Below are 24323 nucleotides of genomic sequence, written 5' to 3' on the forward strand. Positions count from 1 at the left end.
CAAATTAAGTAATGGGCTATAAAGAATTATATGCTGCAATAACAACAAACAACAACACAAATAATCAAAATTTCTTCCTTTTTTATTAATTTACAATTTGTTTTTCTTTCCGTTTTTTTTTTTTTGTTTTTATTTTTAATATTTTTTAATTTGCAATGTCATAAGAAATTTATGATTATTTTGGACAAACATATCAATCAAGTTAGACTTGAGTGTGTGGGTATAATCTGAGATGAGATTGTTGTTACATTTATCTGATTTTAATCAGATCAATCCCTGGATTTACATACATTAATCTGATTTCAATAGTTTTTGTTTTTGTGAAATTTACTTGGCAGCGGTTTATATCTATAAAACTATTTTTATTTGGAGAACTTTATTTTAGTAAAAATGTTTTAAATATAAATTAAAAAGTTTTTTAATGAAAATTATATTTTCATAAAAAAAAATATATTAAAAAACGGAATCTTAAGAAAAAGAAGAATCCGAAATGGATCCGCGAATGGGTCATATTAATTAGAGAACAAAAATGCAAATTTCAATTCTATAAATAGTAAATGATCTCATAAGAAATCAAGTTTTAAATAATTTTTTCTAATTATTTCCATTTTTTTTTTCGAAGTAATAAAAGTATCAGTTCAACTGATACGCAAAAAATCACATATACAAAATACATCGCTAGTGAAAAATAAATCTTTAATCGTTTAAAAAAAATTAACCTACATAAATGATTCATTTGAAAAAGAACGAAAAAAAAACTAAAAATTTAAATGTTTACTAAAGAAAATTATATGATTTCATGTGAACAATTGCGATAAGCAAACATCAACAACTGTTCTTATCACTATTAGAAAGTAATTACATACGCATTTGTAGGACAATTCAAACGACCTTAATAGCCCTCATAATACAAAGAAAAAAATCTTTCAATAGAAAATACTCTCAATAAATGACAAAATAAATAAAATATTTTATGATTTAGTAGTAATGTTGTTAAAAACTTTTTTTTATTGACTGTTTACTAAAAAATATGTTTATATATAATTACTAGAGCAGAGACAGATGACTGCATTTGTAACTCAAGTAAAAAATGAAAATGATAAAAATTTAAAACAAAAAAAAAGAAGGGGTTCATCCATAAAAGGAAACATAATGGTTTGTTTAAATATATAAAAATTGTATAAATGTATATCAACAAGTCAACTAAGTGCTTATTACTTTTTCAAAGCTTGCACAAAATTAGACATATCATATTCTTCATCGTATTGCTGTTCAGACCACAATTCCGGAAGATTTTCTATAATCGAATTCATGGACATTTGTCCCGTAGACGACGTATTCGAATTTGTTTTATCATTGCCATTCTTATTCCGTTCGTTTAGATTAAACAAATCGAATATTTGGCCGGTTGCCATGGTATCCAAGCTGGCATTCTCAGCACTAACTACGGTATTGGCGGTGAGTAATTTAAACTTTTGCAAGCACATAATTTTCTCCTCCATTGATTTGCGTGTTATCAGACGATAAACATTGACTACTTTCTTTTGGCCAATGCGATGAGCACGATCCATGGCCTGTAAATCTTTCATAGGATTCCAATCATGCTCTACAAATATAACAGTATCAGCGCCAGTTAAATTTAAGCCCAAACCACCAACCTAAAGATTATAGTAAAGCGTTTTATTGAGTTTTGTTTTCTATTCATTATATTTTATTATTTTTTACCTGTGTTGTAAGCAATAGTACATCAATGCTGGGATCTGTATTAAAGTTGTTAACAATATCTTGACGCATTGAAGCCGGCACACTACCATCGAGACGCAAATACGTCACCGTTGGCAAATGTTTTTTAAGCAAATCCTTTTCTACAATATCTAACATGACTTTTAATTGACAAAATATTAAAGCCCGATGTTGGGACACCGACTCGGTTTGCACACCAATGCCACAGTCCAATAAAAGTTGTCTATACAAGAAAAAAAAAAAAAATAAATATTGCAATTAGTAGGCAAGTAAATGAAAAAAACCCAAAATGTATACTTACTTCAATGCTGGCAATTTAGCCGAATGTTCAATGTCATTTAACGAACTCTGTTGCTGATTTAATTCTTGAGTTATACGTGCAAATTCTGGATGCTTTGGTGTCAACACCAATTTGGGATGATTGCATACATTTTGCAAATAACGCAACGCATGGAATATGTGTGTTTTAGCACTAAATTCACCGCCATTTTCGAGACAATCTTTAATTTCCGAATTGAGATGTGTACGACTGAAGTCTTCGTATAGTCGTTCCTGCAAGGGACTCAATTCACACAACAAGTCCTGAGTAATCTTTGGCGGTAGATCAGTGAGAACATCTTCCTTGACACGTCTCAGCAAGAAGGGCAAAACTTGCCGATGTAGTGCCTCCATAGCCAAAACACCGGCTTCTTGTTCTTTGGCAGAACTTTTGGCATCGCGCGATGCAAAAATTGGTCTAGAGTAGCGGGCAATAAACTGTTTCTCAGTTCCTAAGAAGCCCGGCATAAGGAAATCAAATAGAGACCACAATTCGAGTACATTATTTTGTATGGGTGTGCCAGAGAGTATTAAACGATGATTTGCTTTAAGCATTTTAATGGCTTTCGAACTTTTAGTCTTGCCATTCTTAATGATGTGACCTTCATCCAAAACGCAATAATTCCAATTGATGGTTCTAAAGAAATCAATGTCTTTACGTATAGTATCATAGGAAGCCACTACCAGATTACATTTGGTACCAATAAAGCCGCGTAATCTTTCGCGGCAACTGGGCAAACCAACATAGTGCAATGGTATGAGAGTTTTTGGATCTTTTAAGAATTTATCCACTTCATAAACCCAGTGACCGGTTAGAGTTGGGGGACAAATAACCAAGCTAGGCAAATTGTTGCATTTCTCTATGGCGCGTTGATGGTGATCGCCTGCTAGAATACAGATGGTTTGTAAAGTTTTACCCAGACCCATGTCATCGCATAGTATGCCATGCAAATTGTACTTGTTGAGAAACCACAGCCAATTTATGCCGGCCTGTTGATATGACCGTAATTCCACCGAAATAGGAACCGGTACTTTGTAATTCGGTATAGTCTTGGGTGCAAATAAGTAATCCAAAAATTCTCTATCCCGAGATTTGCGTGCTTGCAAATCGGCCGACTTTAGCTCATGTTTAATGCCATTGCTAGCGGTTGCAGCTGTTGTATCTAGGGGCATTAATTGGATGAGAGTAGCAAAGCAATGGGTCGAAAGGAGACGAACACATTCATCATTATCACTCATAGCTCCTAAAAGTGGAACTACGAGCAATACAATATACGGAACAATACGTATTTGCAGCTTTTCCACGACCCTTTCTATTGTCTCTATAGCTCCCTGGCGTTCAATTATATTTTCAATCTTTTGCAATAAACTCAATATGTGGTTAACCACAAAATCCATTATGCGACAGGGATCTATATGAGCCAAAGTAGCCAGACATCTGGAGGCCATGTGACGTACAGCTTTCAAGGGATGGCCAATGAATTTTCCCAAAGGTTGTAATAGTTGAAAGAGTTTTTCATGTAAATCGCTATGGAAATGGGGCGCTGCTATTTCAATTAGCTGTAATGAGGTCATCAAATCGTTTGTTTGTCCTACATCTATGAGAATTTCAGCTAGAGTTTCCATTTTCGGAAAAGCGCTCACGAATTGTTCGATCTTGTGAAACATTAACTGTTCTAAGATGGGTATCTTTTCCAACAGGCTACTGCCAAAATGTTGACATAATTTGGTAATGGCTCCAGTGGCGCCCAAACGTTGTATACGGCACTTTTTCATTTCAACTTCAGTGAGTGAAACTTTAGAAGTAATCTCACTAACAGCGGTTGCAGCCAATGATTCACTTAAGGGTGGCCTGCCAGGACCGCGAGAAGTACTGGGTATAGGGGTTGCACTAGCAACATTGGTTCCAGCGTTTACTGAATTAGATCTATTAGTGGATGTTGGCGTGTGTTGTTGTAAACTTAATGTTAAAATACCATAATAGATACAGGAGTTGCTATCACTTGCACTGGTAAGAACAGGTGATTCCTTTAAGGATACACTTGGATTTAACTAAGAAAAGAAAGAACAAAATAATTTAATATTTTCAGCGTTACAAGTTTTTTTTCAATTAATCTTACTATTTTTGGAGTAAATTCGGTATCACTTTTAAGCAGAGTACTTAAATTAGTCAATAATTTGCCATTTGGACTAGGGTTCCTATCACAAACCTCCGCCATAAACTGTACTAAGAACTCACAAGAGAGTTCTTGCAATAAGAGACTTTCTTCTCGTTTAACTGATTCCATTAGAGGTTTGACAACTGGATTTAATTTTTCTGGAAGGCATTTTAAATACACAATAGCCCCCGCTAGAGCTGCTTGTGTGCTTACACTAAACGCCGACTGCTCTGCCGAAGTCTGCAGAAATGAACTTTGTAAACCTTTTCGACGTTCCTCTAACATTTGAAGAATTTTCGGTTTCAGTGCATATTTACGTAAATCGGCAGTAAGAGTCGTTGCTACCGATTCAATTTGATCCAGTGTCAACACTTTTGCTTGACCAAAATCATTGATGGGTATTTTGTATTGTTTTAAAGTGGCAATAAAATCATGAGTCTCTTGATGCAGTCTTCAATATTAAACAGAAAATAAATGGTTAGTACACACAAAATTTCTACATATTATTATTGTTATTCGTACCTTGTTAAGGACACAGCTACTTCATCATAATACACATATTCCATAATGCAGTAACGTAATTTTTCTTGTAGCTGGGAAGGTCCGGGACATATAGAAGGGTCACTCTTGGCCCAAAATGCTATAATAAGGCCACAAACTAAGCGCTGTACAGCAGAGCGTGAGTTTAAATGACCCAATAAAACTTTGGTATAACAGTCCATGGGACTCTCTGTTTCGGCGGTGTAGATTACACCCGGTGCCGGCTTGACCAAGTAATGCGATAATGAGCCCAACACGCGAGCGGCCGTTACACGAGCACGTATGTAGTTCTTTTCTCTTACTTCGATGGGTGTGGATTCGCTGCCACCTAAATACAGTTTTAGGGATGCAGTTGGATTTGAACCACCCAAATCATCAGCTAGCTTATGGTGTCGCCTGCGATGTGTAGTTGGATCACTAGTTTCGCCCGCTGCGCTTGTGGTTTGTATTAAAATTGATGGATCAAAAGATAAACGCGGCGGCTGCATGGCTAAGCAAATCCATGAGGAGACAAAAGGACAAGCAGCATGTAATAGGGCTCCCAAATCAGCATTTGCTATTAAATTTAACCAAACATCTCTGGCCATTTGTTGAATTTCTTCATGAGGCTCGACTAGAATACGCTGGAAAACATGCCTTAAGGCTTCTTGCAATAACTTCCATTGCCAGTCTATAACTCCAAAATTAAGTCTAAGATTCTTAGAATCAAAACTAAAGTTTTCACCACATTTCGAGGATACAGCGGCAACAGCAGTATTATTTCCCTCAGAGCCACATACATTTGCTGCTATATTTTTTTCCTTGACCGTTGCATTTCTGGTGAGCGTATCTAAAGTTACTAAGGTAGATTTACGTACCGAACTAGTGCTATGTGAAAGGAATGGCCATAAGCGAGGTATTAAGGTAGACATTGGTTCCATTCTATAACAAAATAACAATATTACTAATTATATTGCTCTACGCATAACTGCATGGCTACTTACTGTATCCACATGGATGCATTTGGAAGACATAATATGGCAGCTAACAATCCCATAAAATTATTACTAGCTGAAGTCAATTCATCTTGATCGAGCAATAAATCCCACAGCATTTTAACAATCGAGGAAACTTGTGTTGGATTCAAAAGTTTTGGTAACCATGAGGCCACTGGCGTTAGTGTTGAAGCAGCAACAGCGCCAACATCATCAACCGTATCAAAAAGTCCCATTAGTATATCGGATATGGATTGAGGCAAATAAATTTGCAGCAAATCTTCACGAACCACAAAAACATATTTCAAACCCAACAAACCACCATGACGTACTTCCCACTCACTTTGCTTGAGTAGAGTACGTAAAATAAAAACAATTTCGTGGACTTTATTAGCATCCATTTCCTTGACAATGGTACCCAAAACCTGGGCACATGTTTCACGCACGGGTGCCACCACTTGATCGGAAACAAAGTCCCCGAAACGATCTAAACACAAGACACAAAGCAAACGCAAAGCAGCATCTTCTAACCACAGATTGTGATAATGTTGCATCTAAAAAATTAATCTTATATAGTATTTACTCAAAAGGACTTGTATTGATTATTTACCTCCTCTATTGTCATATTTAAACTTTTTCCAGCTCCCCCCGCTTGTTGATTAATAAGTTCACGCAAAGCAGTAGCTGCGCCATGACGTACTTCCCACTTTGCATTGAAAAGATCAACGTAAAGACGGGCGCAGAAGTTTTCCAAAGGCCAGTGTACCGCATCAATCCACATTCCAGTAGCATCGGGAACCGGATCTAGAATCCAACAACGAGTATGATTTAATTTTGGTTTTTGAAAACTCGACATTGAAACACTTACCATTTAAACTATAGAAAATTTCTTGCCTATGTGTTTCTCCAGTCTTTTGTCTTTTCTTTTCCGGCTCATCCATTGAACCATTCGCCGAACTCGAACTACTACTAGCCGTTGCCAATGCTGAGGTTGTTGTACTGCCTGCAGTTGCACTCTGTCGAGCCTTTCTCTTGGCACGATTCATTTCTCGGCAACTTAGTTGTTGACCATTAGATGGAATCAAATGAATATTTGGTTTAATATTGAGTATATGTTCGACGGGTACTTTTTCTTCATTAACATTATAGTTGCCGCCACTACGCATCATATCTTCATCGCTTATCATGTCGGTTAGGTTGACGCCCAATTTTGAAGCCTGTGTTAAGCCCAGCTTTTCATTTAGTAAGGCTCGTTGGCGACTTAAACGCTCGGCAGCTGTATCAGCATTTCCAAGTCCTGCACCCGCAGTATCATCAATACAATCGAACTCATTGCCCTCTGAACCAATGAGACGAGCTCCTTTTTTTAAAACTTGTTCTAAATTAAACTCACTAAACGTCAAATAGCGTTCCTTGTAGTAATCGCTATTTGCCGATACCGATGTAAGAGTTGTGGTTGACGAAGCATTCGATTGACAACTGTTATCCTCATCACCCGTCGCTACATTTTCTTCTTTTTTCACTTCGCGTTTTATGGCATTTAATTCCGGTTTCCAATCTGGCACATTAGCTAATATTGCTTCGACTGTTTGTGCCGCTGCAATACGTGTATCCCATGATGAGCTATGCAAATAGCCAATCAAACGATTCAATAGTGCGTGCAGTTCATGGGGATATAACTTTTGAATTTCCCCAATTTGTTTTGCTGCAGCTCGTCGTGTCACAGCTGACGAGCCTGATTCCAGTAAAATGAATAAACGATCAAGTCTGTACAATTGTGTACGAGAGAAGGAGGAACAGGAAAATAATTAATTTAAATATTTAACTTAAAATACGAGGCGACAGACGAGCATAGAAGAGGCAGACACAATAGATTTTCTATTTGTATATTTAAACAAGTGTTTGCTTATGTTGTATATCTCTATACTATAGTCGTCTATAGAGTCTATAGTATTTAATTACCTTGATGTCATTTTATTGTTGCCTGTTGGTTGCACCAGCAGTTTGTAGTTATTTCTTATTATTCCTTGACTTTCTTTTAGGTTGCCCTTTTAGTTCACACTTGCTATTTAATTTTTTTTTCTAGATGAGGGAATTTAAAATAGGTATTTAATAAATATTTATTAAATGAAATGTTGGTTTAAGTACTTGTTTTAATATATTATAAAAATCTTTTATAAATTTAAGCGGAAATTCCATAAACTAGTATTTAACCACAGATCGGGAATACAAAACTGATAAATGCGTATTTATAAAACATTTATTAAAAATGTTACAATGAATGCAATTACTTTGTATTTGGTGTATAAAATGACTCAATTTCCGGCTTAAAATGTAATAAAAAAAGGACTTCGGAATAAAAATTACTAGACATTTAAGATATTATTAAAATCCAAAAATAATGGTCAGAATACATTAAAAATGACAATGTCAGATTTTAAGTGTGATTAGTGCAATCGGAAATCAAATAAACATGCGTTTAAAAACAAATATATTTTTTATGGTCAATTAAGAGCATATTAAAAGATAATTGTTATTTTTATTAAATATTGGTTTTAGAAGCAAATTTTAAATCACTACCAATATTGAAAACAACAAAAACACCCTAGGGTAAAAATATTGTTTTATTTTATTCAGCAGATTATTATTTAATAAGCCTTGTTTGTGACAATCGTGTAATTGAAATTGAAAATCGAGGAGTAAAAAGAACATAGAACCAAAAATATATTATTATTGCCTTTTCATACTATTCACCGTTCGGTGGTATGCATAATTTGTATTGCTATATTGAATAAATAAATAAAAAAACAAATAAAAAATGTTTCTTTGCCGAATTATTTAGCTGATCTATATCTAAAAAGTCTACCAATTACGGAAATATTAGGATAATATATTTTTAAATACAGTCCTATATGTACATATGTATATAGTATTCTCATCTAAACAGCACGGCCGAATATCTCAACAATGTTTCTTTTTTGTGTTTTTTGAGTTTTTCAAAAATCAACCATCTGGCATCTCCATAAGCCGATTGTCAAAAATCGACCAACACACCACTACAAACATACATACGTATTTTCATGACATACCCCCAAAAACGACGACTACAGAAGAGCGTATTTCTAATTTATATTTTACAACAAATACTTAACTTTATATAATTAATGAAAATTAAAATCTTGTAATGATACATTTTTTGATAACACTACTACTTAAAATGCCTTTATTACCTTTGGTAAATAATTACTTTTGATATGCTAAAAGGAATTCTGCCAATTGGAGCTGCTCTGCAGCTGCTCAGTTGAGAATTGTGTTGTATGTATGAGTTTATTTGTGTGTGGTGTGTTTGAAAAATACAAAGAATGCAATTGTTTTTTAATACATTTTCTCAATTTTCAAATTCACTGCTTGCATTCTATTTTTTATGGTATTGATAAGAAATTATCGATTTTTCTATAATTTTTTTCACTTTACACTTTTCCTGTTGTATTGCTTAATAAAAGAGAAACACTTGACGGGTTTGCAGAAAAGTATACACACAAAAAGTTCACTATTCCTTTATAGATTTTTTTGCCAACAAATTGATTTTTCCACATTCACTTTTTGCGTTGTATGCAAATTAGATCAGAAAAAAGCCATAGCCTAGTGATGTCGTGCTATGCGTGTTCACAGATGTACATAATTTTGTTAGGCTTTATTTCAATTTCACATAAGGTTTAACACGCCGATTTAACTTGCTTCGAATTTTCTTAAATATTTTAGAATTTTTTAATTTCCCAGGGAAAGCAGCCATCGCGTTTCTTCTCAAATTTATACTGACAGCAGGTTCTTGAATGTACGTCAATTTAAGGCAGCTGCCTGTAATGCCAGACTGTATGAATGACTGGCGACTTTTATTGAAGCTTGGCTGGGAAAGATTTTTAGAGGGCATTTAATTAGTACCACAAATGAATTTTTTAAGGAATTAATAAATTCCTGCTATGTTTTCGGCAACAGTCGTCAATTTTCAGTGGAAATTTTTTGTAATAAAACTAATAAATAAATAATTTTTTTAATAAATAAACTTTCATGTAACTTATAAAATAGTTGTGTTTTGTTGCTAACGTTCAAAGGCAATTTCATATAAATTTAAAATTTTACAAGTTAGGAGTTAATTTTAACTTCGATAAAAGTGCTACCAATTCAAAAATACAAATATGTGAATGTCAAATAATAAAAAAATATTTTAAAATAAAATTTATATTACAAAAAATTAACAAATAAATAATTTTTTTCAAGAAATTGCAAATATTTTCAAGATTTAGCTGATTTTTTCATTGAAGTAATGCCAAGTCAGTTAATGTTCATTTTGTTGCTAACTTTGAGCGTCAACATTCAATAATAGCAAGAAAATACAGCAAATATTCGTAAAATCATTTAAAATATAAAATATTTGCTAATTTAAGCCGATAAAATCAAACTAGCGATCTGGCAAAACCATATAAATCAACCAATGTTGACAAATATTTATGATGATTATCGTTCTTTTCGCAATTAATTTTTGTAACAATATGGCAACATATAGTAAGAAGTATATATTTGCAATATAAATTCAAAGTTTATTAGCTGAATTTTCAAACAATATAAATCTACCCGAAATGAGATTCGCGTATTAAATTTTGGGTCTTAAATGCACTTGTTTCCTGCATCTTAACATGTAAAATAAGTAAATTTTATTTATTTTTACATGTACATATAGTTTTACGTTGAGGTAACAATTTTGTACCAGTAATGCCATACTGTGTGAATATTTTAGTCAGTACTTTTAAAAAATATGGCAATAATACTAAATTGATTTTCTAAAAGCACCTTTTCATAGTGCTGCCAAGTTTTATACAACAATGATATTTATTCGTGCGTCGTTTTTGTTGTTCGTTTATGTGTGTCTTGCAGGAGGATATATTTTTTGTGTGAAAATTGTTGAATAAAATAGAAAATATTAAAAATTATTAAAAGAAAAACAAGAAAACATGTGTACTTTAGCTCCCAAAAAGGACGGCAGTCCAAATATTGAATTTTATAACTCGCCAGAGTCATTACAAGGCTTTGAATCCATACGTCTATGGTTACAGAAAAATTGTAAAAAAGTAAGTATACAGCATGAAAAATGCAGACAATGAAAAAATCTAACACAAATAAAAAATGGCGTATTTACAACATACAATTGATTGAAAAATAAATATTGTTTCCACTATTTAGTATTTGGCCAGTAGTAATGAACCTATAACAAAAGAATCTCTGGCTCAGTTATTGATTCAGTTTCTCCAATATGTGGAAGCAAAACTTGGCAAAAATTCGGCTGAACCACCAGCGACGCGTATACCGGTAAGTGTGGTGAATTTTACAAGTGTGGTGTTTGTTTATTATTTGAAATAAAATTGGTCCATATAAAAAAATTCTTATTTGTAGATGCGTTGTTTTTTGGATTTTAAATCAGGCGGCGGATTGTGTATTATATTCTCCACCATGTTTCGCTTTCGCGCTGAACAGAGGGGCAAGAAATTTGATTTTTCCGTGGGAAAGAACCCGACTCGCAAAGATCCAAATATACAATTATTAATTGATATTGAGCAAGCTTTAGTGGAAGCAGACCTTTACCGTATTCCATATATTTTCATACGGCCTGAAGTGGATAAGCAATTGGCCACACGATTGCGTGAAATCTTGGCAACTCGACGAGTAGAAATAGTTTCGGATGAAGAGGATGCGACACATATTATATACCCTGTGGTTGACCCTCATCCCGATGAATATGCTCGTCCCATTTTTAAGCGTGGCAATTGTGTGATGATGCACTGGTATTATTTCCCAGAATCGTATGATACGTGGACACCAAATTCTTTAGAGTTGCCCGATAATGTACCAGAAAATCCGGAATCTCCAGCTGAACGCTGGCGTGTATCTGCCTCATGGATTTTAGATCTCGAGCAGTACAATGAGTGGATGGCAGAAGAGGATTACGAAGTAGATGAGTTTGGAAAAAAGAAAATGCACAAGCAGCGTTTATCGATTGATGACATTATGTCGGGAGGTATAGACGACAAGAAGAAAGCAATTAGCGGTACTCCAATAGCTGCAAAGCAAAAGCGTAGACGATCTCCATCGCCGAGTTCTTCTAAATCGGGAAAACGTAAACGTTCCCCTGCTGTTCTACATAAAAAGTCACGCAATGATGAGGAAGATGAAGATTTAACACGTGACATGGACGATCCGCCCGCAGAAACTAATTTACAGGAGGTTATCAAAACCACTTCCTTACAATCCACTGCTAGTCCAGCTCCTGCTAGCAAATCCAGAGCTGACAATGATATGATGCCAATTAAAGGTAACATTTTAATGACTATTTTTAAATACCATACTCACTAATATAATTTCAGGAGGTACTTTAACTGATTTGGATGATGAAATGACTGGTGGCAGCGGCACTCAAGCTTTGTCAGCATGTGATGGTGAAAATTCTCAAACTGGAAAAACCAGTGAGAATAGCAATACTCAGGAATTCTCATCATCGGCCAAAGAGGATATGGAAGATAATGTTACTGAGCAGACACATCATATTATCGTGCCCTCTTATTCAGCATGGTTTGATTATAATTCTATACATGTGATTGAAAAACGAGCAATGCCGGAGTTCTTTAATTCCAAAAATAAGTCTAAGACGCCAGAGATTTATATGGCATATAGAAACTTCATGATTGATACGTACCGTCTCAATCCTACCGAATATTTAACCAGTACAGCCTGCAGACGTAATTTGGCTGGTGATGTTTGCGCGATTATGCGTGTCCATGCATTCCTAGAACAATGGGGGTTGATTAATTATCAAATTGATGCAGAACTACGTCCCACACCCATGGGACCACCACCCACATCTCATTTCCATATTTTATCTGATACGCCTTCTGGCATACAGTCATTAAATCCACAAAAAACTCAACAGCCATCAGCTGCTAAATCTCTACTCGACCTTGATAAGAAGCCCTCGGGTGGACCAAGCAAGGAGGGTAAAGAAGATTCATTGGATAAGGCGCCAGTGGGTATAAAAACTGAACCGGTGGAAAACGGAAGTGCAGCCACTGCTTCTGGACAGTTTGGTTTAAAACTAGATCAGTATGCTAAAAAACCAGCGGCAATGAAAAATCGCACTGCCGCTAGCATGTCTAGGGAGTGGACAGACCAGGAAACACTACTTTTATTAGAAGGTTTAGAATTACACAAAGACGATTGGAATAAGGTGTGTGAGCATGTTGGCACACGCACGCAGGATGAGTGTATTTTACATTTTCTACGACTACCAATTGAAGATCCTTACCTTGAAGACGATGGTGGATTTTTGGGTCCTTTAGGTTGTCAACCTATACCATTCAGTAAATCGGGCAATCCCATCATGTCCACAGTAGCATTTTTAGCTTCCGTTGTAGATCCACGCGTAGCTGCAGCAGCGGCTAAAGCAGCTATGGAAGAATTTGCTGCAATTAAAGATGAAGTGCCAGCAGCAATCATGGAAAGTCATTTGAAGAACATAGAAAAAGCTACGTCATCTGGAAAATTCAATCCATCTTACGGATTGGTTAGTAGCGGTATTGCCGGAACGACTGCTGACAAAGAAGATGAAGATCCTAATGCAGCAACAGTAGGTACCGTACCTCACGGATCGACTGATGAAGAAATGAAGGACATATCTAAGAAAGACGGTAAAAAACAACTAGAACAATTAGTACCCCTTTTAATTTGTTTATAAATCTTTCTAATTTACTTTTTCCTGGCTATTTGAAACCTTTTTATTCTTATTTATTTTTTTTTGTTTTGCTAAATTATTGCTTTTTCTTTAAATATCCTGCATGCAGATAAAGATCTTACCAAATCCCCCTCCAAATCCAAAGACGAATCTAAAGACAAAGATGACAAAGAAAAGACAGAAAAAGAAACCGATAATAAAAAAGATGAAAGTAATATTAAAACTCCACTAGACGCAAATATTCTTTAATTAAAGAATGCATTGACTGTTCTTATATTTCTTTTTATTTTTAGATGCTAGTGTAATGGATGTCAAGGATATCAAAACCGAGGAATCGAGTGGAGATGGAGCTGAAGGTGTCTCAAAAGAAATTGATGCATCTAAACAAGTATTCAATGAGGCAAATGTTCAAACTGCTGCTGCTGCCGCCCTAGCCTCAGCTGCGGTTAAAGCCAAACACTTGGCTGCTTTAGAAGAACGAAAAATTAAGTCATTGGTTGCCCTCCTGGTGGAGACCCAAATGAAAAAGCTTGAAATAAAATTGCGTCACTTCGAGGAATTAGAAACTACAATGGAACGTGAGCGAGAGGGTTTAGAATATCAAAGACAACAACTTATAACGGAACGCCAACAATTCCATCTGGAACAATTGAAAGCAGCTGAATTTAGAGCCAGGCAACAGGCTCACCATCGTCTCCAGCAGGAACAACAATGGCAAGGTGGCGCAACAGGTACCGGAACTGCCGCGGGTTCAGCAGCAACAGCTGCAAGTGGCGCCGCCCCCGGTTCAGCAGTGACTCAAAGTAGTACCTTACCTGGGGCACCAACAGTTGGACCACAAATAGGTCCAAGTGCTACCATGCCGGGAGCCCCTACTGCCGCTCCATCAACACATGTTGGGACACCAGGTCCTAACTCTACAACTGGTGCAATAGCTGGTGGCCCTCCTGCTGGACAAACCACCACACCAATGGGTAAGTACAATTAAATTATATAAAAATATTATAATATGTTTGAGAACATTAAACCTTAGATACTACACCAGCTGCCGGTGCTCCTCAACCTGTATTAGCATCAGAAGCACCTACTGCAACACCAGGTTCAGGGCCATCCATACCAACTTCAAATCCCTCAGTTCCAATACCCACAAATGTATCTGGCCCTCCTCAGTCTACACCCAACATTCCATTGGCACCGGGAGGTCCAACGGGTGCTCCCACATCATCTTAAATATGAAGTAACAACACTTCTTCGACATTTTTTCTAAAAAAAGTAGGTTTAGTATTTAAATTTAGTTTTATAGATGTTCTTAAGAATTGTATAAATTCGTCGTTTATTCTTTTTCAACTTCCTAATGAACTTCGTCAATCTTTTGCTTATCATATGGAAATTTGTTTGCAGATTTATAAAATGTTCGAAATAGGCCCATATCCATGTATATTTCACATTTATCTCTATATGCGGATAAAACGTATTTACAATGATGAATATTCGAATAACAATTGATAAATATCTTATTATAAATAAACGTATTCGATTAGTTGTACGTAAGTAGATAATGTTCGATAATTCAGTTGCTGTTAAGACCAAAATGAAAATTATAATACCGATAAATGTGGAGTAAATTGAAATGAAAAGAAAAAATACTTTGAAAGTTACCGTCATTGTAACTTTAAATATCGATTTCGAAAAGACGACTTTAAAAAATATATTTTCTAAGAAATTCTATTTAAACATTGCTTGATCGAAATATATAACACCCATTTAATGGATCGATGCCCACCAAAAATCCGAATATAGTGAATTTGTGCTTATAAATTGTGTGCTAGTAAAATCGCAAAATTTCAACATTGGTCGTTGCTACACTATTTTCATAAATGTGGCAACATTAGCAAACTTATTAAAGCTTTTACCTAGTGTTGGCAAAAGAGGCATATTAGTACAAATAAACGTTACAAATAAATTCGAAAGATTTTTATTTTATTAAATTTTACAGAAATAATCTACTAAAAATAAACAATATAGAGCAGTTGTATGAAATTAAACTTTAAATTATATTAAAGATCAATGTAAATTATTTTACAATTTCAATAATTCATTTTTTCGTGTTAACATTTTCGGTACTATTGGTACAAATAAAACGTCCATCAATGATTTTAAATAAACGAAAGAGGAAAAAGCCGGGAAGTGTTTTTGCGATCAAATAAAAATCTTCGTTTTCAGTTGATTAGTAAATTTCCACACGATTGGTAAAGATGTCGGCTACTGAGGGACAAGTGAGTTGCGTTTGCTTTTTTTTTTTTGTCAAATATTCTATCAGCGTCTTTGGGATTCTTCATGTATCTATGGAATTTTCTAGGTTATTAAATGCAAAGCTGCGGTTGCTTGGGAGGCAAAGAAACCTTTGTCCATCGAAGAGATTGAAGTAGCCCCACCCAAGGCACATGAAGTACGCATCAAAATTACTGCCACTGGTGTCTGTCACACAGATGCCTACACCTTAGGTGGTTTCGATCCTGAAGGTATATTCCCAGTTATTTTGGGCCATGAGGGCGCCGGCATTGTCGAAAGTGTTGGAGAAGGTGTTACTAAATTCAAGCCCGGTGATCATGTTATCCCCACCTACGTGCCCCAGTGTGACGAATGTAAATTCTGCAAAAGTCCCAAAACTAACTTGTGCCAAAAAATTCGCTGTACCCAAGGTCAAGGTGTAATGCCTGACGGAACTTCAAGATTTACCTGCAAAGGTCAGAAATTATATCATTTCATGGGTACCTCAACATTTTCGGAATACACAGTTGTAGCTGATATCTCCTTGAGCAAGGTAGGATAAAAATGGTAATTGTTTACTAAAAGAACAAATTTCAAAGTGGAATAAATATTTTTAGATTGATGAGAAAGCACCTTTGGACAAAGTTTGTTTGTTGGGTTGTGGTATACCAACAGGTTATGGTGCAGCTCTCAACACTGCTAAGGTAATGACAATATTTCTTTTGATTTAAAAGTCAGCAAAATAATTAAACTAATTTTTAGGTTGAACCTGGCAGTACTTGTGCTGTTTGGGGTTTGGGCGCTGTTGGTTTAGCCACTGCCATGGGATGCAAAAAGGCCGGCGCTTCCAAAATCTACGGCATAGATATTAATCCCGATAAATTCGAGTTAGGCAAAAAGTTTGGTTTCACTGACTTTATCAACCCCAAAGATGTAGAGGATAAGGGTCCCATTCAAAACTACCTCATCGATTTGATGGATGGTGGCTTTGACTACACATTCGAGTGCATTGGCAATGTCAATACTATGCGTGCAGCTTTAGAATCGACCCACAAGGGTTGGGGTACTTCAGTTATCATTGGTGTTGCTGCTGCTGGTCAGGAAATCAGCACCAGACCATTCCAACTTGTTGTAGGTCGTGTATGGAAGGGAACCGCTTTTGGCGGGTGGAAGAGTGCTCGTGATGTGCCAAAACTAGTTGATGAATATATGAAAAAGGAATTATTGGTTGATGAGTTCATAACACATACTATGGCTTTAGATAAAATTAATGAGGCTTTCGATTTAATGCACGAAGGTAAAAGCATTCGTAGTGTTGTGTATTTTAATTAAAAAAAACTTTATTGATGAATAAACACTTAAGATTCTGGTAAACATTTTTTGATTATTTAATACTCATATACACGTACACGACACACATATTAAATTTTTTAGCTATTCAGCGTTTTAACAATAAAAAAATTAATACAAAAACAACTACCGGCTTATCTGTTTCTTGTTTAGATAGTGTTTTTTGCTCACATACATATGTATGTATGTAATATACATACAGTGTCTCACATAAGTATTCGAATTTAGGTGTACTTTTAAAGGAAACATAATTTAATAATATTTATTGTGTGTAAAATTAATAATTAAATTTGATATATTGTCTAGAGAGTCTTAAGGTTTAATATCACACTCCTTAAAATTTGGATCATTTACATTTACTTAAATAAATTTAACTTTTTTTAAAAAAGTCCATAAAATTACTTCACAAAAGTATACGAATTTTTCCTGTATTTCATATTTGACCATATTTTACGAAACACAAACATTAGAATCGAATGGTCTTTTTGCTTAAAATTGTTTCAAGAGGTTACTATCAATCGAAAGGATATATTTTTGCCCCATTTGGCCCACAATTTTGGGGCATTTGTACCATCTTTTCATATAATATCATTAAAATGACGATTTTTGACCATATTTGCCATTTTTTTTTTCTCCTTTTCCAGATATAAACCCAAAATTTAATATTGGGATTTAATAGATTCCTTGAGGTAGGTATCTAAAAATAATAATTTTTGTTATAAGGACCTGTATTTAAACATTCCAAGATATATTTTTGGTATCGTTTTTCTGTTTCTAATTGAATTATCTGGATCTTAAGAGCCTTTTCGTATCACTAGGATCGATATTTTCCGACAAAGTTGGCTAGTATATATTATTGTAGATATTAGCACTAATATATTTTAAATTTTCAAAGCATCGTAGTGGTATACAACTCCAAAACATGCCTTAACAAAACGTCATCCTATACAGTAGATTTCAGTTTTTACTACTCATAACATTCACGATTATGTTGCCCATTACAACAACGCTGTATGTCCAAAATTTTTGGTTTATTTTGATCATAGTAGATAATATTTAAACAGATATCAATATTTTTGAGTTAGACCATAATGATATGGCGACATTCAGCCTAGAGGCCATTGGTTATAAAAAGAATGATTCCACTATATTGTATGGCGTTTCTTCGAGGCATGCTTTGGAATTGTACACTTCCACAATATATTGAAGACTTTAAATGTATAACAGCCTAGAGGCCATTGGTTATAAAAAGAATGATTCCACTATATTGTATGGCGTTTCTTCGAGGCATGCTTTGGAATTGTACACTTCCACAATATATTGAAGACTTTAAATGTATAACAGCTGATATCTAAAACAATATATAGAAGACAAGTTTCCCCGAAAATTTTTGACCCTGGTATTATAAAAATGGACTTGAGTTCCAATAAATTGAATTAGCGATAGAAGAATGATTCCAATAATATATATTGGAACGTTTAAATACAGATTCTTGTAACAAAAAATATTGTTTTTAGATACCCCAAGGGGTATATTAAATCCCAATAACAAATTTTGGTTTTATCTCTGGGAAAAAGGAGAAAAAATACAAATATTGTCAAAAATCGCCATTTTAATGATATTACATGAAAAGATGGCACAAATGCCCCAAAATTGTGGACCAAATGGGCCAAAAATATATCCATTCGGTTGATAGTTACCCCTTAAAACAATTTTTAGCAAAAAAACATTCGATTCTAATTTTTGTGTTTCGTATAATATAGTCAAATATGAAATACAGGAAAAATTCGTATACTTTTGTGAGGTAATTTTATGGACTTTTTTTAAATAAAGCTAAATTAATTTAAGTAAATGTGAATTTTTAAAGTTTTAAAAAGTGTGATATCAAAGCTAAGGACTGTCTAGACAATTTAACAAATTAAGTTATGAATTTTGCATTCAAAATATATTATTAAATTTGGTTTCTTTTCATATTATACCTAAATTCGAATACTTATGAGAGACACTGTACATATATTGATTATTAATAATAAGGCATTATTATATGGGATCTTTAAAGTGGATTTCCTTCGAAGGAGTGTTTTATTTGGTTCAGAAGTAACTAAAACTGACTGAAGTAGGTTTGAAGCTTTTGAGCTTTGGGAATAGATTCGAGTTTTCTTATCCGATGATCTGAAATAAGATTAAACAAGTACATATAGTTGTAGGGCCAGCCTAATGTATATTTCTACATAATGTTTGTATGTATATGCAGAATGATTTGGCAAAAATGGACACATGTACCATAAATATGTAAGTGTGTACGATCGTTAAACATGCGTACATATGTACGCGCGTAAAAATGTTTTTATTTACTTTTGTAATGACAAAAGTTAGAATTTCTTTAATAATCTGTATTCTTTGAAGTTAATATTTTCTGGGGCTACATACATACATACATATTTATATGTTAATTTATAAATCTAAATAAACATTTTTGGGACAAAAAAATTGCAATACACCTTTTAAGTTTATAAAAACCTTTATGAATGAATTAATAAAAAATATCTATGCGATTAAATAAAAATTGATATTTTTTGTTCTTTAACTTTTCGATTAGTTTGTTTGATAGTTTAAGCGAACAATAAAGGTAGTTTAATTTTGGGAAAAAATTAAAAGTGGGAACAACTAATGGTAGCTCGTTTTAGCCAATCTAAGATAACACAAATTATTTTATATAAACTCAAATGTACCTAAATACATATTCAATAAAATGACTAAGTACGGCTATTATCAAATTTTAATCATAAGTACTTTTTAATGATTAGAAATTGCCGTATATTATACATTTGACTCAAAAATCGAACCATTTGATATCAATTTCGATCCAATAGTTTTTTATTTTCTTACAAAACTGAGTACTAAACAAATAAAGTTTTATTTAGGAAAATTAATTAAATTGATCTTTAAAAAAAGCAAAAATATTTTTTATTAAATGCTTATACTCGTATATTTCTATAAAACAATTTCTTACAATACTATAAACATATGTATAAAAAACATAAAATTTAATTTGTTTCAGCCTTTTGTTATAAATAAAAGGTTTTGTGCTTTTAGCTTTAACTTAACTTTAAAAACTAGCCTTTTCTGACTTTCTCTCTCTAACAGCAGTTTCGCCCTTTGGGGTGGCACTTATATCATCGATTTCATCGGTAACATTAGATTTCTCATCATCAAGAAAACTAAGTTCATCATCGTCTTGTAAACTTGTATAACTTTTTGAGGGCATAAGAACTCGGCTGGCCGAGCGTGTTAATGTGCTGGTAAAACTGTTGTATTTCTTCTGAAGATTACGTAGCCAGGTGGCATCAGACCAGTGATACCAACTCAGTAAAAATACAACTAATAAGAAAAATAGATTTGTGCTAACGGCTAAAAGAAAAAAATATACACAAGTTATTTACTGTTATTGTGAATATTATATAATTAAAAACTTACCAACTATGGCCGATATAACAGGATAGTTGTACATGACATAACGTAGTCCAGTAAATTCCGCCACAATGTGCAAAGACACGGTATAATATTGGATTTTCTGTGATTGTATCTCAACATAAACATCAGTTATGGGATGATGTTTTTGTTCCAAGTAACGACTGAATATTTCAACTGGAACCTGTTGGAACTCTTCCTTAACACCTAATACGAACAGAGGACTAAGGGCCCAAGTGGATATGGTGCGTATCAAGGGAGAACGATAACGCATCATGGCCGAGCGACAAGAATGACCTCTTAACATCGATTCGTGGTCACGCATTTCACCACAAACCATAAACATGCCAAGATCCAGATTTTGGGGTGACTCTGGCATATCAATTTGTACAATAACGCGGTAAGCTTGACCCACCATTAAAAGCTGTTGTTTCTTAGTTAATGAAACATGAGCATGGGGGAACGTACAAGGAGCACTAGTATCGAGGCAAGTTCTACAAATATATTGTATTTTAGTTAAACAAATAACACTGAGAAATTACACTTTCAGCAGATACTCACTTGAATTGCATGTGTACGGGACGTGTATGAGAAATGGCCGGCATATAGAAATAGTAAAATGCCGCATACATAAAGACAGCCGCCCAAATTATTAATACAGCAGCAAAGGCCACAAGACCCAAACGCAAGATTAATTCTCGCAAAGTATCAACTTTTTCATCTGTTTTTGCCTTCAAACGATCGTATACATTTACACTCAAATTATAGGCTGGCCGTATAAAAAAACGGCGCCCAAGACCCAAAGGATCCAGACAAAATACTATAAAACGGAAAAGAATATTCATGTTGCACTCAGGTCGCAAACACCAGTAATCGAACGAGGTAGAAACAATACTGCAGTTGCGCTACGCATTTGCAATTCGATTAAGTCTGTTCAGAAGTTCTTATCATCACTTTTACTAGTTTCTAGTTCTTATCGATAATTGCACGTTGTTCTTGTAGTTGAAGGTGCAAACGGAATTCCTCGTCTCTGTGTATATAGACCACAAAATTGGCTAGGAACTAATTTTTGTTTAGTGACCCTTGAACATTAGATCATCGGCTTTGCATTATGTATTTGTACAACAAAACATATGAAAACATTAGTAACTAACAAAAACTTACCATTAGATAAAGCTTTTCAAATCGAATGGCAATTTGTTTATCAACAAACTTTTGATAAGATTTGAAAATGAGAGTTGCCACTCGCAATTTATTTTTCCCACCAAAAATTTAAATGTTTAAACTTAGAGATGAGACTCCATTGAACTTTTTATTGAAAGTTGAGTTTAGAAAGCTTTTATTTACTCATTACAATAACAAAATGCAATTATTATACTCTCACCAATTAGTTTTTTGACAAGATCACCGTCAACAAATAAATTTTGTCAGCAAGTCGCTTGTCGCAAGCAGTCGTAATTGCAATTAGTTTGTAATAGTTTTTATAATTATTTCTTATTGGCAACGCTACATTTGTTGACAACACACATTTAAAGATGCCAGACTTTAAACAATTTTTCTTTTTGTAAATTTGACAGTACCAAGGAAAACAAAAAGAAAATAAAAAATATATCAAACTGGAGAAAATTTTGTCAAATTTATTATAAAAAAATAGAAATTTAATTAAAAATTTGCTTTCAAAAGCAAAACAAACTAGTATATTTGCAAATAAAGTGTCTATGAATTGTTTATAAACAGCAAAATATCAAATAATGGCCGCTTTAAAGTGAAAAACTGAATTTTATAATTTGTGAAAAAAAGGAAGGCGTAACAAAGCAAATATCTAGTCACCAGGAGAGTTAGTCAGAAAGATAATTCTCAAGAAAAGCATACAAAAATCCAATAAGAATTTTTCCCTAATTTAAGTTTAATTACTAAAATCTACTTACCATCACTTTAAGCAGAATCTTACCCATGAGCAACTATAGACATCACGGAGGTGGTGGTGGGTATTGTGGTATAGAAGTACGCGACATGCATCCAAGAATTTCTAATAATTTCACTTACGTTAGCTCATGTGTCAAATACATGATCTTTATGTTAAATTTTATATTTTGGCTTTTTGGTGGCCTCTTATTGGCCATTGGCCTGTACGCTTTTATGGATAAGTGGGAGTCCACCGGTTGGGTACGCTTGGAGAGTTTTTATGATGTTATCCTAAATATTTCCTTGGTCATGATGATTGCTGGTGTTGTGATATTTGTAGTCAGTTTTGCTGGATGTTTAGGTGCTTTACGTGAGAATACTTGTTTACTTAAATTCTATTCTATGTGTTTGTTGCTCTTCTTCCTAATGGAGATGGCTATTGCTATAATGGGCTTTGTATTTCCACAAAATATGAATACCTTTTTGGAGGATACGTTCACTGATAAAATTATACACTCGTATCGTGACGATCCGGATTTGCAAAATTTTATTGATTTCGCTCAGCAGGAATTTAAATGCTGTGGTCTAAGCAATGTTGGTTATCAAGATTGGAGTAAGTAAAATTGTAAATAATATTAAGAGAAAAGTTATGACTACATGATTTTTTTATAGATAATAATAATAACCTACCATATAGGCCATAATCGGCTATAAATTATATATTTTTAATTGTTTCAATATATTTTTTATTTTAGGCAAAAATGAATACTTCAACTGTTCTTCACCATCGGTTGAGAAATGTGGTGTTCCCTACAGCTGTTGCATCAATGCTACCGACATTAGTTCTGGTCTTGTCAACATAATGTGCGGCTATGGCGTACAAGAACACTCGGTTGCTGCCGCTAGTAAACGTATCTGGACAAGTGGTTGTATTGAAATTGTTCGTGTTTGGGCTGAACGAAATCTGTATGTTATTGCTGGTGTGGCATTAGGTATAGCTTTGATACAATTATTTGTTATTTACTTGGCCAAAACATTGGAGGGACAAATAGATTTGCAAAAATCACGTTGGTCTGCGTGAAATCAATAGTAGATGTTGAAGTGATGTGATGATGTTAACCGTAATATTTCTATGCATATTTTTTCTCTCTACAAATATTTACGATTCGATAGATTACAGTATGCATTTTATACTGCCTTGCTCAATAATAGTTCACGTAAAAAGAGTGCTAAATATGAGAGTGCTCATCAGTTAATAGGTTAAATTTTAGTTTCTTTTTTTCTTAATTTTTTCCTAAAAGACAACTGAAATTATCTTTAGGAATATTTTATTTTTCAATAAGTTTACATACTTTAGTTTTATCCTTTTATTATTATAAACATACTAACAAAACTACAACTATTTAAGATCCAAGGTCTATACAATTCTTCAAGATCTTCCCTCATTTTTTACACAATTTAAATTAAAAAAGAATACTTTAAAGGAAATATAAATTTTCTCACATTACTAGTGGAAAACATTAACAAAAACGTGCAAACAAAATTTTATTACAAATTGCCAAAGAAAAGTGCATTTTTTCTCTAATTCTACAATAAAAACTACACAAATTCTTATTTTTATTATTCTATTGAGAAAAAATTATATATTTTGTTTGTTTTATAAGCGCAATAGTAAAATAAGTAATAATAACGTTTTTTCAAACCAAAACAAAAAACAAATAATTTTTTTACGCGCTGTAATAAATACAAAATATTTTTTTATGGAATAATTAAAATCTCAATCTAAAACATTGCCATTTTTTATAATTGTAAAAC

At 33.8% G+C, this 24323-nt stretch overlaps 5 protein-coding genes across 13 annotated transcripts; 3 read left to right on the plus strand and 2 right to left on the minus strand.

Annotated features, from left to right (window-relative positions):
• Positions 1 to 977: 977 nt before the first annotated feature.
• LOC119604945 (TATA-binding protein-associated factor 172) lies at positions 978 to 9542 on the minus strand. 3 transcript variants are annotated; one of them, XM_037957860.1, is made up of 10 exons: positions 9209 to 9542; positions 7697 to 7816; positions 6603 to 7501; positions 6345 to 6538; positions 5744 to 6288; positions 4743 to 5681; positions 4182 to 4671; positions 2045 to 4113; positions 1726 to 1966; positions 978 to 1658 (listed from the first exon to the last, which is right to left on the minus strand). In XM_037957860.1, the coding sequence occupies exons 2-10, from the start codon at positions 7705 to 7707 to the stop codon at positions 1215 to 1217; spliced, it is 5832 nt and encodes a 1943-aa protein (XP_037813788.1). In that variant the 5' UTR covers positions 7708 to 7816; positions 9209 to 9542; the 3' UTR covers positions 978 to 1214. The 3 variants fall into 3 exon arrangements, with proteins under 3 accessions (XP_037813788.1, XP_037813786.1, XP_037813785.1); XM_037957858.1 differs by having other exon boundaries at positions 8982 to 9542; XM_037957857.1 differs by having other exon boundaries at positions 8965 to 9542.
• A 1060-nt stretch (positions 9543 to 10602) lies between these two features.
• LOC119604947 (SWI/SNF complex subunit SMARCC2) lies at positions 10603 to 15065 on the plus strand. Of its 5 annotated transcripts, XM_037957862.1 has the most exons (8): positions 10603 to 10860; positions 10973 to 11098; positions 11183 to 12098; positions 12151 to 13467; positions 13621 to 13722; positions 13805 to 14485; positions 14545 to 14783; positions 14913 to 15065. In XM_037957862.1, the coding sequence occupies exons 1-7, from the start codon at positions 10744 to 10746 to the stop codon at positions 14739 to 14741; spliced, it is 3456 nt and encodes a 1151-aa protein (XP_037813790.1). In that variant the 5' UTR covers positions 10603 to 10743; the 3' UTR covers positions 14742 to 14783; positions 14913 to 15065. The 5 variants fall into 5 exon arrangements, with proteins under 5 accessions (XP_037813790.1, XP_037813789.1, XP_037813793.1 ...); XM_037957861.1 differs by having other exon boundaries at positions 14545 to 15065; XM_037957865.1 differs by lacking the exon at positions 13621 to 13722 and having other exon boundaries at positions 12151 to 13410.
• Positions 15066 to 15517: 452 nt separating this feature from the next.
• LOC119604966 (alcohol dehydrogenase class-3) lies at positions 15518 to 17156 on the plus strand. Its single transcript, XM_037957896.1, has 4 exons — positions 15518 to 15787; positions 15871 to 16335; positions 16400 to 16486; positions 16545 to 17156. Exons 1-4 carry the CDS (start codon positions 15767 to 15769, stop codon positions 17112 to 17114), a joined length of 1143 nt encoding a protein of 380 aa, XP_037813824.1. The 5' UTR covers positions 15518 to 15766; the 3' UTR covers positions 17115 to 17156.
• Positions 17157 to 20088: 2932 nt separating this feature from the next.
• Positions 20089 to 21840, minus strand: LOC119604969 (seipin). 3 transcript variants are annotated; one of them, XM_037957901.1, is made up of 4 exons: positions 21768 to 21840; positions 21165 to 21685; positions 20610 to 21097; positions 20089 to 20543 (listed from the first exon to the last, which is right to left on the minus strand). In XM_037957901.1, exons 2-4 carry the CDS (start codon positions 21446 to 21448, stop codon positions 20242 to 20244), a joined length of 1074 nt encoding a protein of 357 aa, XP_037813829.1. In that variant the 5' UTR covers positions 21449 to 21685; positions 21768 to 21840; the 3' UTR covers positions 20089 to 20241. The 3 variants fall into 3 exon arrangements, with proteins under 3 accessions (XP_037813829.1, XP_037813830.1, XP_037813828.1); XM_037957902.1 differs by having other exon boundaries at positions 21165 to 21665; positions 21768 to 21824; XM_037957900.1 differs by having other exon boundaries at positions 21165 to 21802.
• A 329-nt stretch (positions 21841 to 22169) lies between these two features.
• LOC119604948 (tetraspanin-33-like) lies at positions 22170 to 23597 on the plus strand. The gene is made up of 2 exons (XM_037957866.1): positions 22170 to 23121; positions 23264 to 23597. Exons 1-2 carry the CDS (start codon positions 22557 to 22559, stop codon positions 23587 to 23589), a joined length of 891 nt encoding a protein of 296 aa, XP_037813794.1. The 5' UTR covers positions 22170 to 22556; the 3' UTR covers positions 23590 to 23597.
• Positions 23598 to 24323: the final 726 nt, after the last annotated feature.

The sequence above is a fragment of the Lucilia sericata genome, unplaced genomic scaffold, assembly GCF_015586225.1.
Source record: "Lucilia sericata isolate MDLA Ls3-8-SP2 unplaced genomic scaffold, ASM1558622v1 Contig000447F_arrow, whole genome shotgun sequence".
In the NCBI taxonomy this organism is placed as follows: domain Eukaryota; kingdom Metazoa; phylum Arthropoda; class Insecta; order Diptera; family Calliphoridae; genus Lucilia; species Lucilia sericata.

Excerpts from the sequence above, each read along its gene's own strand:
- LOC119604969 (XM_037957901.1), bottom strand. The coding sequence starts at position 21,448 with ATGAATATTCTTTTCCGTTTTATAGTATTTTGTCTGGATCCTTTGGGT. Across the intron at positions 21,098-21,164 it reads CCCGTACACATGCAATTCAA|AACTTGCCTCGATACTAGTG; the intron begins GTGAGTATCTGC and ends ATATATTTGTAG. Across the intron at positions 20,544-20,609 it reads TGTTATATCGGCCATAGTTG|CCGTTAGCACAAATCTATTT; the intron begins GTAAGTTTTTAA and ends TTTTTCTTTTAG.
- LOC119604945 (XM_037957860.1), bottom strand. Across the intron at positions 5,682-5,743 it reads AATGCATCCATGTGGATACA|AATGGAACCAATGTCTACCT; the intron begins GTAAGTAGCCAT and ends ATTTTGTTATAG. Across the intron at positions 1,967-2,044 it reads GCTAAATTGCCAGCATTGAA|ACAACTTTTATTGGACTGTG; the intron begins GTAAGTATACAT and ends TTTCTTGTATAG.
- LOC119604947 (XM_037957861.1), top strand. The coding sequence starts at position 10,744 with ATGTGTACTTTAGCTCCCAAAAAGGACGGCAGTCCAAATATTGAATTT. Across the intron at positions 12,099-12,150 it reads TGATATGATGCCAATTAAAG|GAGGTACTTTAACTGATTTG; the intron begins GTAACATTTTAA and ends ATATAATTTCAG. Across the intron at positions 14,486-14,544 it reads ACAAACCACCACACCAATGG|ATACTACACCAGCTGCCGGT; the intron begins GTAAGTACAATT and ends ATTAAACCTTAG.
- LOC119604948 (XM_037957866.1), top strand. The coding sequence starts at position 22,557 with ATGAGCAACTATAGACATCACGGAGGTGGTGGTGGGTATTGTGGTATA. Across the intron at positions 23,122-23,263 it reads TGTTGGTTATCAAGATTGGA|GCAAAAATGAATACTTCAAC; the intron begins GTAAGTAAAATT and ends TTTTTATTTTAG.
- LOC119604966 (XM_037957896.1), top strand. The coding sequence starts at position 15,767 with ATGTCGGCTACTGAGGGACAA. Across the intron at positions 15,788-15,870 it reads TGTCGGCTACTGAGGGACAA|GTTATTAAATGCAAAGCTGC; the intron begins GTGAGTTGCGTT and ends GGAATTTTCTAG. Across the intron at positions 16,487-16,544 it reads CAGCTCTCAACACTGCTAAG|GTTGAACCTGGCAGTACTTG; the intron begins GTAATGACAATA and ends ACTAATTTTTAG.